The sequence below is a fragment of the Hyperolius riggenbachi genome, chromosome 1 (genome assembly GCF_040937935.1).
Source record: "Hyperolius riggenbachi isolate aHypRig1 chromosome 1, aHypRig1.pri, whole genome shotgun sequence".
Taxonomy (NCBI): Eukaryota; Metazoa; Chordata; class Amphibia; order Anura; family Hyperoliidae; genus Hyperolius; species Hyperolius riggenbachi.
The window spans coordinates 411765868-411781628 of record NC_090646.1 but is presented as its reverse complement, the minus strand read 5'-3'; the positions used below and the strand labels follow the sequence as shown (position 1 = coordinate 411781628).

At 41.0% G+C, this 15761-nt stretch overlaps 1 protein-coding gene across 2 annotated transcripts in view; it reads left to right on the top strand.

Annotated features, from left to right (window-relative positions):
• Window positions 1-15761, top strand: part of DOCK8 (dedicator of cytokinesis 8) — a 222880-nt gene that overhangs the window by 139145 nt on the left and 67974 nt on the right. For both annotated transcript variants that reach the window (XM_068235948.1, XM_068235941.1), the window contains exons 19-23: window positions 6788-6883; window positions 7159-7393; window positions 9676-9840; window positions 11269-11429; window positions 12565-12660. In XM_068235948.1, the coding sequence (XP_068092049.1) occupies window positions 6788-6883; window positions 7159-7393; window positions 9676-9840; window positions 11269-11429; window positions 12565-12660 (753 nt within the window). The remainder of the gene's footprint in view (window positions 1-6787; window positions 6884-7158; window positions 7394-9675; window positions 9841-11268; window positions 11430-12564; window positions 12661-15761) is intronic.

The window sequence follows — 15761 nt, the reverse complement described above, 5'->3', positions numbered from 1 at the left end:
CTTTGGGAACTGAAGTTATGGGAGTGTTATTAACATTTATTGTTACTTCAGGCAGGGAGGTGGACAGAGACGGTGGAAAAATTATTAGTTCCGTTTTACTCATGTTAAGTTTTAGGAAGCGAGAGGACATGAAGGAGGATATAGCAGACAAGCAGTCAGGAACACGTTTAAGGAGGGAGTTAAGGTCTGGGGCAGAGAGGTACAGTTGTGTATCGTCTGCATAGAGGTGGTATTGAAACCCGAATGAGTTGATTAAATCACCAAGACCATGCATGTAGATGGAAAAGAGGAGGGGACCAAGGACAGAGCCTTGGGGAACCCCGACAGACAAAGCATGAGGAGAAGAGATCTGATCTGAGTAGGAGACTGTGAAGGACCTTCCAGAGAGGTAGGAAGATAACCATGTGAGAGCAAGGCCCTTTATTCCGACATTTGAAAGTATTTGTAGGAGTAAGGTGTGGTCGACAGTATCAAATGCTGATGACAGGTCAAGAAGGATGAGTATGGAAAATTGACCTTTGGATGTGGCTGTAAGAAGGTCATTGGCCACTTTGGTAAGGGCTGTTTCCGTGGAGTGGTTAGAGCGAAAGCCAGACTGGAACTGATCAAGTAGGGAGTTAGCAGATAAATAATGGCTTAATTCTGCATGTATATGGCGTTCAAGTAGTTTGGATGCAAATGGGAGAAGTGACACTGGGCGGTAGTTGGCAAGTGTGGTAGGATCTAGAGAGGGTTTTTTAAGTAGTGGTGTCACAACAGCTTTTTTGAGTGGGGACGGAAAGATGCCAGTAGAGAGGGAGAGGTTAAAAAGCGTTGTTAGTGCAGGCAAGAGAGATGAGGATAGCTGCGGAATGAAATGGGAGGGAATAGGATCCAAAGAACAGGTGGTTAGATTAGTTTTGGCAATTTTAGAGGAAAGAGAGTGTTCAGAGAGTGGAGAGAAGGCAGTTAGAGAACAGTCAATGAGAGGTGTGGAGGTGGGATTTGAGGGCCGCATGGAGAATTCACTTCTGATTTTGTCAATTTTATCAGTGAAGTATGTTGCAAATTCTTCAGCTGATAAGCAAGATGAAGGAGGAGGAGGAGGGGGATGGAGAATGGAGTTGAAGGTGCTGAACAAGCGTTTTGGATTGTGTAAATGGGCAGATATTAGGGAAGAAAAATAGGACTTTTTTGCCACAGAGAGTGTGTTTCTGAAGTTGTTCAAGGCAATTTTATATAAGATGAAGTCCTCACTTGTGTTACTTTTCCTCCAGCGCCGTTCAGCTGCTCTAGAGCATCTTTTTAACTGTTTAGTGGTTTTGGTCATCCAGGGTTGGCGACAGACATGGTGAGGGCGGGCCTTGACGAGGGGGGTGAAGTCATCCATGACTTTTGTAATGGAGCTGTTGTAGTGTATAGCAGCCGAGTCTGGGTCAGTGAAGGATTGTTTGAGGAGAGGTGCCAGGGCATCAGAGACAGTTTGAATGTCAAGATTGCGATAGTTTCTTCGAGTATGTGAGCGTGCTTGTGCCAGGGTGGTAGGAAAATGTCAAGATTGCGATAGTTTCTTCGAGTATGTGAGCGTGCTTGTGCCAGGGTGGTAGGAAAAGAGGAGGAGAGAGAGAAGCTAAGTAGGTTATGGTCAGAGAGTGGTAGTGGATCATTAGTAAAGTCAGTGACAGAGCAGAGACGAGTGAATACAAGGTCAAGCGTATGGCCAACAGTGTGGGTTGAGGTAGAGGACCACTGAGACAAGCCATAGGAGGAAGCGAGTGATAGAAGTTTTTTGGAGACAGTGTTATTGGTGTCAATAGGAATGTTAAAATCACCCATGATGATGGTAGGGATGTCAGAGGAGAGGAACTGGAGAAGCCAGGCAGAGAAATGATCCAAGAAAACAGAAGCAGGGCCTGGAGGGCGGTAAATAACAGCAATTTGGAGGTTCAAGGGAGAGTATAGTCGGACTGCATGGACTTCAAAGGATGGCAGGGAGAGAGAGGGAATAGGAGTAAGAGGCTTGAAGGAGCATTTGTCTGAGAGGAGAATGCCCACACCACCACCATGCTTATTCCCACCTCTAGGAGTGTGGCTAAAGTGGAAACCTCCATAGGAGAGGGCGGCAGGTGAGACTGTGTCAGAAGGGGTCAGCCAGGTTTCAGTGATCCCAAAGAATGTGAAAGCATTGGAAATGAAAAGATCATGGATGAAGGGCAGTTTGTTGCAGACTGAGCGGGCATTCCAGAGGGCAGCCGAGATCGGAGGGGGTGTAGGGGGAAGGAGTGGAATATTAATAAGGTTACAGTAAGAGGGAGGGAAATTTGATTTATTGCAAACAGTGTGATTAGCAGGGAGGAGTGGGGGTCCAGGGTTAGGTGAAATGTCCCCAGCAACAAGGAGGAGGAGTAGGCAGATATAGCGGAGCAGCAGTTGTGGTGTAGACTTATATTTAGACTTGGTGTGACATGGAAGGTGAGGTTGTAAGTACATGAAAATCTCATGAGAGGCGAGCTGTGGAGTGGATAGGAGGGATGGTGAAATGTACAGCATATTGCTGACAGCAGGGGGATGTAGTGTGTGGAGAGATTTGAGGATGGCTGGGGAGAGCAGGCAGATAGTAAACACTAGGTTAAACATTTTTGCAACTAACCAGAGAAGCAGAGTTTTCTGTCAGTTCCTTCTGTTCCCTTCTGGTTCAATTTCTGGTCTAATTTTGGTCGTTGTATTTTCTTGACACTTAGAGTTACAGATGCACTTTGAGTTCAGATGCTCAAAACTGACCAGTGGACAAAATTGACCTCCTATGCTAGCTATATGCAAACAGGCTGCCAGCATCTTAATTAGCAGACTGAATGCAGGTGAGATGGTGAAGTGTTTGAATGGGAGTCTCAGTCTTGTAGGCTGGGATTTAAAGGAGACTCTGTATGGGGCTGGACAGAAATTTAACTCACAGATCAAACACAGCATAGAACACTGCATAAACAGCTGGCAAGGCAATAAATTATATGTTAATTTAAGGCCAAGACCTAGATAAGGCCAAAAGCTGGGAACTAGTGGAATGGAACCAAAGATCAGAGGTTGACACAAATTTAAAACCAAGAATGTCCATAGTCAGATAGCAGGGCATGGTATGCTACAAACAGACATATAATAATGCAATCAGATAGAAATCGATAGATGAAGTTGGGATCGTACCATAGACAGACAGATATTGCAATCAGATAGAAATCGATAGATGAAGTTGGGATCGTACCATAGACAGACAGATATTGCAATCAGATAGAAATCGATAGATGAAGTTGGGATCGTACCATAGACAGACAGATATTGCAATCAGATAGAAATCGATAGATGAAGTTGGGATCGTACCATAGACAGACAGATATTGCAATCAGATAGAAATCGATAGATGAAGGTATGCATTATGTATTACATTGTTTGTCATTTGTCTTTTGTAATGTAGGGTTTTGGTGGTGGGCTTAAATCACACACTACAGCATTTGAAACAAATGGGTCTACCCTGTGCTGAAGTTGCTAGTTTTTCTATCAGCTAGCTGAGCTGACAGACCTTCCTAAAGATTTCAAACTTACATGTGGAAGTTGCACCATGCAGTGCAGTATTCTTGCTCAGAGGGTGTGTCCTGTGTCCTGCAGTATAATTATAATGAGGTAAAATGACTTAATTCTAGACCATGGCATGAGGACAACATCTCACTGAGATATGTAAGCAGCAACAAACCTCTTACACACGTATAACATTTATATTGCGCTTTTCTCCTGGTGGACTCAAAGCACCAGAGCTGCAGCCACTAGGGCGCGCTCTATGGGCATTTAAGTGTTAGAGAGTCTTGCCTAAGGTCTCCTACTGAATAGGTGCTTCCTTACTGAATAAGCAGAGCTGAGATTCAAAGCCTGGTCTCCTATGTCAGAGGCAGATCCCTCAACCAGTACATTATCCAGCCACTGCTTACAACATGTATGTGTTGCTAGCTGCTTCTGTAAATAGCTACAGTCAGTCCACTTAGCTACAGTGAAGTCCTCAGTCAGGAACTGATTTGTAGTAAGCTTAGGCAGAAAACACACTTGTCTTTCAGTTTTCTGCGTGTGATTTTCTGCATGCGTTTCTGCATACCAAGTGTGTTTCTCTGCAGAAAAATGCACTTTTTGTCACAGCAGCAAATGTAATCGATAAAGAAAACTGACAAAATATGCAGAATTATCATGCAGAATGTCAGGGGGTTTTCATGCGTGCGAAAAACACATTAGTGTGAACTAGCCCATTGATTAACATGAGTTTTTCTGTGCAGAAAACGCACATGAAAACAGTCAAGTGTGTTCCCTGCCTAACTGAATGGTATGTTGCTACTTGTGTAAATACAGCATTGCTAACAAATTAGCAAATGTGTCACTTTACTAAAATGTATGAATTATTAAACTTAAATGGTAAAAAGTCCTTACAATATTCTGGCCCATTTATTTTTTTATGATGGAGCAACATTATCTTTTTTTTAAACAAAAAGAAGTTTATTGAACAGAATTTTGCATTTTACAAGGCATATGTATATGCACATAGATCTTAAAAATACATGCATGGCTGTATTACGGGTATAGGGTCAATAATACATGAAGAAATTGCAATTGACTGTATGTAAGAGAGCAGTGGTAGATATAATCTTTATAAGGGATAACAAGCCAGGATTTGCAAATAAAAGTCAACAAGTATTTTAGAGTAAACAGAGATTTAACCCGTGTCCCTGATTACAAGCCTTAGTATTGAGAGTACATGCATTACCGATTCTTCCACCTATCCCAAACCAGGTGGAATTTCTTGCTTGAACCTCTGTGCAAATACACAAGCTTTTTGTATGGAATGGCGTTGTTTACTCTTTTGATCCAGTTTTCGAAAGAGGGTGCTATTGGGGAGCAACATTATCTTTAAAAGTAAGTCATCATTAGAACTGAAAAAGTCAACTATCAGTCTAGATCAGGCATGGACAAACTTGGCACTCCAGCTGTTGAGGAACTACAAGTCCCACAATGCATTGCAGGAGTCTGACAGCCACAGTCATGACTCATAAAGGCAAATGCATTGTAGGATTTGTAGTTCCTTAACAGCTGGAAGGCCAAGTTTGCCCATGCCTGGTCTAGATGTAGCCAACAGAGCAGGGAAAAGGTCCTCCAGCACCCAAGGCTGAGACACCAAAGTGTGCCCCTCCATCCCTCCCACCTCAGCTGTCACACACGGATTGCTATTAGACTAAGAGGGCCACAGGGCCCACAACCTTCCCAACACCTTAATATCTAGTTATCTGGCTTGCAGTCACTGCTATGTATCCCCTTTTCTTATTTCTTTCTGCTTCATACACAATTAGGAATGACAGCTGAATGAATTGTGCGCCCCCTCCTACACTGCGCCCTGAGGCTGGAGCCTCTCCAGCCTATGCCTCGGCCCGGCCCTGGTAGCCAAGCACTACCAGAGACCCCCATTCTGTCTTCACAGACAACCCAGCTCTATATGCAATGGGAGCATACACAGAGGAAAGCAGCTAGGAGCCAGGTTAAGATGGACACCAAAGCACACACACGTCACCAAGGTCCTTTACTCATCATTGTATAATGCATTGCGGTGTTCAGGTGAGCATGAAAGGAGACTGATATATCTTCAGATCTCCATTAAAAAAAATAAGAAATTCCCTACACCTGATAGGAAAAGTGAACACTCTGAAACATCACTGCGCTTCAGTGCAAATCTCCTTTAGTCACTCATTCCCATTGTCTCCAAATCTTGTAAGGGTTTTTTTTACTTCCTCTGATCGACTGGGATAGTTGAGGGTTTAGGTCAGTGTTGTAGCATATTTTCTGGTGGAACTTGATGGACGGATGTCTTTTTTCAACCAAACTATGAGATGCAGAATAACATACATAGGACTTTATGCATGTAACAGTAGCAGTATTTCTGTACATAGACAGCGCTCGATAATATTACCCTTACTTCCACCAGCAGTACCTCGAGGTACGCTATTAGCGTGACCCGCAGTACTCAAGTAGCATGAGGGGCAGCACGATAAGGTGTGTTACTAACAAGTGTGTTACTGTAGCTATGGTCACGATACTCAAGTACTGCGCGACGCGCTAATAGCGTAACTCATGGTGCTACTGGCGGAAGTAAGGGTAATATTGCAGTGCGCTCTCTGTGCACAGCAATATTACCGATGTTATGTGCATCAAGTGCGTAAAGTCTTACCGTATGATGAGTAGAGCAGAATGCAATACATTACACATGTAATGCATTATGCTCTACTTCTGATGTGTTATTTTGCATACCAGTTTTGGCGACTCTACCTCTATGTAAGGAGGAAACCATTTAATTTGTCAATAATACTTGTGTAAAGTTGTAACAAACTCAACATTTCATGGGGACAATGCCAGAAAGAGATTGTTTTTTACCTTGCCTGTTTACCTTTCAAATAATTGGATTTATTTAAACAAAAAATTGTTTTCTTGACTCTTGAATATTTGAAGTCAAAACGAAAAAAAAAATGTTTTCTTTTAATAACAGCATGGTCTATGTGTCACCGTGTCACTATTTTCCCCATACTGGAAAGCATACTGTATATTTGTTGACCTCTTATTGACCTCTTATCTCCACTGATATGTTATTAGCTGGTAGGAACATACCTGCGTGTTTCTGCCAAACTGAATACTACTGTCACGTGACTACACAAAATGTTAACTAGAGGACCTCAGCATAATATGAGAAGTCCAGTATATCACCAAAGTTATAGCTCAACTTCCATTTTATTTACAGAAACTACCAGCACAGCCTACACCTATGAAGTGGGTAGAAGGACACAAAGGAGTTTTTAATCTGGAAGTACAAGCAGTTTCCACTGTACATACTGAGGTAATAGACAAAAAACACCAGTCATTTTTGTTTTGTACAAACATTCTTTGGGGTCCTGCTATAATACCGTGAAATAAAACCTCATAAACAAAATATTGTAGTATAATTTTATGTTTCTAATTAAGCCTTTAACAGTTCTTTTAATATTTTTTAAGATTTGTAATGTATATAGTAAAATATTCAGAAAATAATAAATGATAATAAACAGCTGAGACTAGGATTCATTTGAAAAATGTTAACATTATATCTCCCCTGTACAAAATGTGTACTTTCAGGACAATCATTTGGAGAAGTTTCTTACGCTCTGCCATGCGCTAGAAGGACCTGTAACTTTCCCAATACGAGTTCTTGACCAGAAGATCAATGAGAACTCCTTAGAACATGAACTAAAGCTCAGCATCATTCAGCTGAGCTCTTCCAGACTGGAACCATTGGTCCTCTTTCTCCATCTCATCCTGGACAAACTTTTCCATCTCACTGTGCAGCCCATGGTGATCGGGGGTCAAACTGGTATGAACATTACATTCAAACAAAACACCTGTTTAGATTATCTGTTGCTTATTTCATACATGGAGTAAAACAACTATTAAATTATAATAAGAAATATATTTTTAAAGATTTTGCTAATGAGCCCAAACAGCCTGCTAGACTTGGCTGTTCCAAAGCTTAAAGAAAACCTGAACTGAAAATTAAAAGTCAAAATAAGCATACACAAGTCATACTTACCTTCCATGTAGTCTACTTCTCAGTGTCTTTCTCGTGTCCCGCGTCCTGTTTGTTTACTGTGATCAAGAGAATTTTCCGTCCTCCATTTTGAAAATGGCCATTACCCATAACAGCTTTCTGGTCAGCACACAGTTAAACTGTAACATCGCCCACTTGAGCCATAGGGAAACATGGACATTACCTGGTACATCAGTTTTCCTCTCAGCTATAACTGACAGCAACTGATATTTTACTGACAGCAACTGATCTATTTCAGATCTGACAAAATATTGTCAGAACTGGAAGGGATTATTGTCAGAAGAAAATGGTGAGCTTCAGAGGAACTGATGGCAAGGTAACTATGTAATGTTCATTTGAATTTACCTCGTGTTTTTTTTAAATATTTTTACTCAGTACAGGTTCTCTTTGGCATCGTCCCACACCTGCAAATGCCACACAGTTAACCATAGAACAGAGATAGTCAATTCAATCAAATCCCAATCATTTAATAATGAATAATTTAATAATGTTACTGCATTTGATAGGTCTGATTCCAAGCCTCCTAAATTTGCATAAATGTAAAGCATATTTATTGGCTTAAAAGAATTAGGCGTAAACTTCCAGCTATACAGCCTTCATCAGACTTGAATCCTGTATCATGACAAGGTAAGGCACACAGCTATATACATGCAACGTCAAAAGCAGATACATGGATTTTTTGGAAACATAAATACATGTCATTAAGATGCCATAATTGTAACAAAACATCTAAATAGGGTCTTGAGACTGAAAATGATTAGCATTGACCAACTTTTCTCTTCAGTAGGAGGGAAGAGGGGACAGCAATTTGGGGACGGTAAGGCTGCTTAGATTCTCCGAGTGTAGCATTTCTGGCAGCGGGGGCCCCTTCCACAGATGAGTCAGCGTTCCCCTTACTGACCTCCACAAACAAACATTTCTGTGCTGAAAGGTTAACTATTGGAAAAAGGATATATTTACAGTGGTAAAAAAAAAAAAGTTCAAAAGCAAAGCCTTGGTGTGATTAAATATTAAAATAAAACACATGGGGGCTTATTCAATTCATTTTATCTCCTAGGTTTTCTCCTAGAAGATAATTTTTCATCTGTTTACAATAATTTTTCAGCATTCTGCAATTGAAAAAGTAGGTGAAAAAGTACTGTCAAAATTATTCTGAATACTTTCCTGTTTACTGGTAGTTTCAAGGCATTTTATTAATTAGGTGTGATAATATCGCATAGGAGATAAGGTGAATTGAATAAGGGCCAGGGCCTAATGCATTACTTCAGACAGCCAATATGATTCATAGACATTTCTGTTATTATAAATGATCTTGAATCTGCTTTCCCTTTGTGTGTTTGGTAAATCTGCTTGAATATTTCACATTAACACACAATTCAGACCCATAGGGGTATGGCAGCTCATCTCTGAATATGTTATACATCGATATACAGGGTAGCTAAGTAAGACGGAAAGAATCAGAACCACCAGGATTCTTTTTTACAGTGGGCATAAGGGGTGACAAAAGCAGAGGCAGGGCTTCTCTGGAGCCCACCACGCGCCGCGTAGCACCTGAGTTTGGTGTGGCTATAGCAGCAATGCTATAGTCCGTGGCCTGCGCATGGGTAATTCTGGAATCCGGCAAGTTGCTACAACTCAGAGGGGGAATAGTAATTAACGCCGCCTGGAATTTCAGCGGCAGCAGGGTGATCTGGCATTCGACTCACTCTGACCGGGTGGCGACAACAAATGTACGCGCCAAAAGCCCCCCTACTTACCTAGTTACGGAAAGTGCAATCTATCCTGCCTACTGAATACAGAAGGTAGGTGCAATGTTTACCTTTACAGATCTGTAATACTCAGGCAAATACTCTGAATCACTGGTTTATAGCACACCCATAGCTTATTCATTTTACAGAGCCATATAATTCATCTTTGAAGCCAGCTGTTTCAGGCTGTTTTTTATCTAAATGACACCAAACACATCCTCTCTATTGTGAAAACTATGCAGAACAATTTTGCCTTGACATAACATTAATGGAATTATTTAATTTCTCATTTTTTTGCAGCTACCTTTTCCCAATTCACCTTTGAATCGGTGGTTTCCATCGTGAGCAGTCTGCACAACAGTAAAGACCTCAGCAAAGATCAGCATGGAAGAAACTGCTTGCTGGCATCCTATGTGTATTATGTGTTCCGTCTCCCTGAAGTGCAGAAGGACATGTTTATTGCAGGTAGAACTCCACCCTCTCCCCAACCTTGGCATGGTGTTAATTCTGCTTATAAATTGTAAAGACAACTACACAGGGGAAATTAAGCAGCCACATAGGGTATGCCATGCCGGACCAGATCGGCCAGCTGCGCCCCTGCAGCAAGCCCAAATGCGCCCATGTAATATTTATATTATATGACGCATCAGCATTGGATGGAGTTGGCCGTGATCAGAGTATTGTACTTAGCCCGATACTTTGATCTGAGGAGGATGACGCTGTGCCAGATTTGATCCGGCAACAGCGCCATCTAGCAGCAGCAAGTGTTGCTATGTCAGACTATGTTTGATATTGGACCTGTACAGGAAAATGCCAATGAAGGACATAGAATTGGAAGGGGTTAATAAATATAATGCAAATATAGCTTGCACTGGCTAGAAGCTTTTCTAAAAATTAGCTGGCAGTCTAAGGGTTAAAGTATACCGTAAGTTCACTAAGTAAATAATTACATAGTGATTCCAAGGTATTGTGTATGGTTATTTCTTCGCAGATCTTTTTTTTCCCACCATTGTGTTGTGATGGAATCACAACTCTACATGCACAGTGTGGAGGGACTGTTTGAGTCAGTAGATCACTGGTACATTGGATTACAGTGCTCATACCTCCCAGAGCTATAACCTGTGGTTGTTATGGTTGCACATTTCACGGTCAACATATGATAGGTGCACTTTGACAAACAACTAAGCATTGCAATTTTAAGTATTTTCTTACTCCCATTATTATGCCAGTTTATTAAGTGTCAGAGGGCTTGATTCACAAAGCGGTACTAACTGTTAGCACGCTTGTGAAAAGACACTTATCACGCCTAAAAATCCAAAACTTTACGTGAGCAAAGGCTGGTGCACGCGAAACATTGCCCCGGGTGCGACGAAAATGACGCTCCCGATGCGCCTATAACGGCGCATTGGATGCGCCCTAAACATCGCTCCTATGGCGTTTTCGTCGCACCTGGTGCACCGTTTTACGCGCACACCGGCCTTTGCGAGCGGTACTTTGCGCACGATCTGATTTACTTTTTTGTGTGCTAAGTACTTAGCACCCTAGTTAGCACGCCCAAAGTCTTTAGGCATGCTAACTAGGTTAGCACCGCTTTGTGAATCAGGCCCAGAATATCAATGAGGCAGCACTGATCAATACATTTGGGAAAGGAGTAGATAACAAGTGTGAGGTGAATAATCACAAAATATGACACAGGAGAAGGATAAGAAAATCCAATTTTATGTTGTAAACTAGATACTTTTTATCCCACTGTAAAATATTCAGATTTGGTATTCACATGGTTAAAGTCATTTGTATGGAGCTTGCTTGGATTTTGACAGTTACTCTGGGAAGTTCTTCCTTTGCCGGCTATGCCAGTCTTGCCAGTCATAACACGGTGATATCTTTCTCAAGGTGGAAATGTGTCAGATGTTCGCTACAACACTGTTGGCCGTACCACAGCTGCTACCGTGGGATCTAAATTAATGCAGTCAAGAACAATAAGCTCTAGTAACCCTGATCTTGCGGGAATGCAGAGTGCGGATGAAGAAGTTAAAAACATCATGTCTTCCAAGGTAACTCCACAATTGTATGTCCTGCTGCTGCTGTTTTGAATCCAATCTGCTGACCCTAGGCCTCAGTGTTTTCTATTGTGAGGAGTAACTATGTAAAACATAAAATTACTTAGGCTATATATTTCATTATAGTCTTAGGGGAGTATTGTTTATTTAATAAAGCTATAATTCAGTCTTCATTTTAGTAATGCACTCAGTTGTTTATTTATTCTGTTTGGCAATGCACAAATAATAAATTACATTTATGGTACAACATGCTGAGGGCCATGCCCTTCAAGTGTAGTTTCAATCAGCCATGTGGTTGCTTTGAGTTCAGCTCTCAGGTTTTACCCAGCATTGCAGGTGAAGAGTGGACAGTGCCCCTCCCTCTCTACATGCACATCACAGGATAGTCACATGGGTGATCATGGGAATAGGGGGAGTAGCATCCACAGCAGTCCCACAGCTGCTCCGCCAGCCAAGTAGCATCTGTCTCTTGCATGGGAAGTCAGTTTTGCAACCCTGGTCAACCAGACAGACAATAACAAATCATGTACATGACCATGTACAAATTTGAGCACTGCAAATTCAGGTTTATATAGATGTCACACGCTATGCATTAAGAAAAAGAAGCAGAACACAAGCCTGAACTGGGGCACTGGGTCCTTTCTGGCTGCTGAAAAACTAAACAGCATGTGAGACTTCTTAGCACAGGCTAGCCATGGAGCCAGGCCCTCTCATTTATAAGGGTATAGTCTATGTAAACCCACATGTCTGCTAACTTCTGGTGGTGAGGAAAAGACACGTAAATAATTTGTCAGGGTCACAGGAACAGAAGGGCATTTCTCAATGGGGACACAGATCGGAATACAAACTAACAGATATTCTACCTTCTCCACACTTTACTGAAAAGTGGTGTTATTGCAGTGTGCATGCCCAATTTTATTTTTACTTTATGTTTTCAGACAAATCAGCAGAAGAAATGCTGTAAAGGCCTTCCACTTTATTCAAAAATCACTGTAAACTGGAGTTCTACTTTAACTTTTTTTAATATATATATTTTATGCCTAGCTTTCAGCAATATACACAGTATATTTTGTATGTCACCTGCTGCCTCTGCAGTCTCTGAACACTGGTGTTATGGTCATTTGCTTAGGTCGCCCATCGCACCTGCAATCGTATGTCTTATTTCGTGGAATCCAGTAATGATTTGCAATCTGCTGTGTCCAGCACAAGGCCATCCAACAAAAAGGTACTGTAGAATTTCCATATCTGGCATTCACAAAAGCCTCCTATGCATCAGAGTTGGTAATCGTCTGGGGTTCCCTTTACAGTAATAGAAATGCTGAAATAGTAATCATAAAGCTTCTGGTACTTTAAAGTGATTGACTGTTTTTGAAGAATTCATTTTGTTTAAAGCATATTAAGAGAAAATGCTGTTCTTTTGAGTTTTGAATGAAGAGGCAGGGTGATTACTATACAGCAATATAATGTACAGAGGTTGTGTTTACTTGCGATATTTCCAGATGGATTTGTAAGGAAAAAATATTTGCATACTAAATGATCCTTCTCAGAGCCGCTGCATGTCTTCCATTCTCGTGCCTTCAGATCTAGCCTTTGGTTTTGTGCTTTGGTATGAGGTAGCAAGTACAGTAATAGTGGCTTCTATTAAAAAGGGCGCCCCATTCACATCAGTGCAAATCTTTTCTCTAGTGCCAGGTGTATAAAAAGGGAGGCACATAAATATAAAAAGACTATATCGCTTATAAAAGGGTGCCGTATAAATATAACACAACTTTATCACTTGTTATCTTTACCTTTCATTTCCATACCAACTTTATCAATTACAATAACCTATTATTTAACTAATAATTGCTTCTAAAACTGTTCCCTATGCTTTCACAGAAATAAATTGTTTACATTTCAACTTTTTGCACCACAACGAGAAGCTTTCACGATTCTCGCCCATGATGCAAATCATTATTTTTCAACAAACTTATTCAAACTTATACATATAAAAAAGTAAATTTTTATGTTTTGAATCCTCAATTATCATTTTTTTTAATTCTATGTTACATAAAACCACAAACAATCATATACCGTACTAATTTATATTACACAAACAAAACAGGGGATTAAGGTAAAGCACCCTACAGGGCAGGTTATGGTTAGACACTGCATCAACTGGATTCACGGGGAATAGGTGTATCAGGTCCTAGTCCTGAATAACTGCCGGTGCCTTGTCTCAGCCGGATTGCTCCCACGGCTAATGGATACTCCAAACAACAAAAGGGACGGCACACCACTGGCTGCAACAAACTGTTGTATTCACGAACAAGTACACTACATGTTACGGAACATTACTTCCTTCATCAGGTGACAAACAGCAAGTGAATAAACAAGCACCAATATATATACTCATAAGGTCACCACACCCATGGTGACTCCACCCCTTTCATCAATTAACCCATTGTCCAAAATCCCAGTCTATAGTCATATGGCACTCCATTATGGCTACCAAACTTTAAATAAATAACTGACCGTGATTCAGGCACGCATGCGGAAGTGCCTGAATCACGGTCAGATATTTATTTAAAGTTTGGTAGCCGTAATGGAGTGCCATATGACTATAGACTGGGATTTTGGACAATGGGTTAATTGATGAAAGGGGTGGAGTCACCATGGGTGTGGTGACCTTATGAGTATATATATTGGTGCTTGTTTATTCACTTGCTGTTTGTCACCTGATGAAGGAAGTAATGTTCCGTAACATGTAGTGTACTTGTTCGTGAATACAACAGTTTGTTGCAGCCAGTGGTGTGCCGTCCCTTTTGTTGTTTGGAGTATGGTTAGACACTGCCGGGAAGGTTAAGGTTAGGCAACTCCAGGGGGTATAAGGCTAGCCACCAACAGGGGGGAATTAAAGCTAGGCACCACCGGGGGGGGGGGGGAGGGGTTGGTTAAGTTTAGGCACCTGGGAAGGGGTGGTTAGGTCAGCCACCGCCAAGGAGGGTTCTTTGGAATAGTAGTGAGAGGGTATGTCATTGTAAAATATGAAATATATTTTACTATATGAAGTACAGCAAAGTCCCCATTATCCGGCACCCACGGGGATTGGCTGATGCCGGAAAGTGTGCTTTCTGGTTGCTTGAGACTGGATGTTAAAAATAGGCCTAGTTAATATAGTACAATCTCCAACTCGGTATACATACCATGAACTCAGTATTAAATGTTAAAATACAGTAATTGAAAGTATATTAACCTTGTGAGGGCCCTGGAGCAGCAGAGGTTCCAAAACAGACTAAAAAGTTGGCCTTCACCACTCTGAGTACAGCGATTTGTTCTGGTTGGCTGAGACTTCTGGTTAGTTGAGTTCTGGATAACTGGGACTCTGCTGTAGTACAATATCGGTAAATTAAACAATATTTTATCACTTATACTGGTGCCCATTTTACCAGACGTAAAAATAGAGGTTACAGTAGGGAATAGTAGAATATCAGTATTATAAACTATATTTTACGGCATATACTGGTGCCCATTTACTAAACATTAACTTCAGTATTGTTGAATATATCTGGCGTCCTTTATTATATGCACGCCAGTATGACGTGTTGGAGTGCCCTCTGCTGGCTTACATTTATACATGCAAGCCTTCTTAAGTACTGTGTGATCTTTCCTCAACATATTTTATGTCTGATAATCTAGCTATAGCTGCAGCTGCTTGTTGGCAATAACTTGAAAACAGTAATATGACTTTATAGGAGAATTCCACTAAGTGTCAGTAGATTGAGCTTTAAATATATGGGCCCATATGCAATTCACTTTTTCACCTGAGTTTTCACCTAGGAGATAATTTTTCACCTTCTATTTAAAATAACTTTCCAGTACTTTTCAATTAAAAAAGTACCGAAATGTAAATGAAAAAGTACTATCTAAATAATTTTGAGTATTTTCTTGCTTTCTGGTGGCTTAAAAGGCATTTTATCAACAAATTTAAAAATATCACCTTGGAGCTAACTCAGGTGAAAAAGTGAATTGCATATGGGCCATAGTGTTAATACAAATATGTTATTGGGAATTAGACAACTAGAGAGAACGATAGCTTTGCTGACAGGTTCAAAGGCAACAAAGTCACCATGTGGATTCACAGAATCCCTCCTGAAAGCTCATTTAAACTGGTTCCACCCTTTTAGTCTCCCAGTGTCCCAGTTAGGCAGGCAGGGTCCCTCTTAAGGTAGGCAAATTCCTAGCATAATAAGACAGAGCTCTCTGCTTTTATGCTTCTGACCTACATTGTTTGCTGCTGTGCTATTGCTTATACGTGTAATCTGCTATATCTGCTGAAACTTGGAG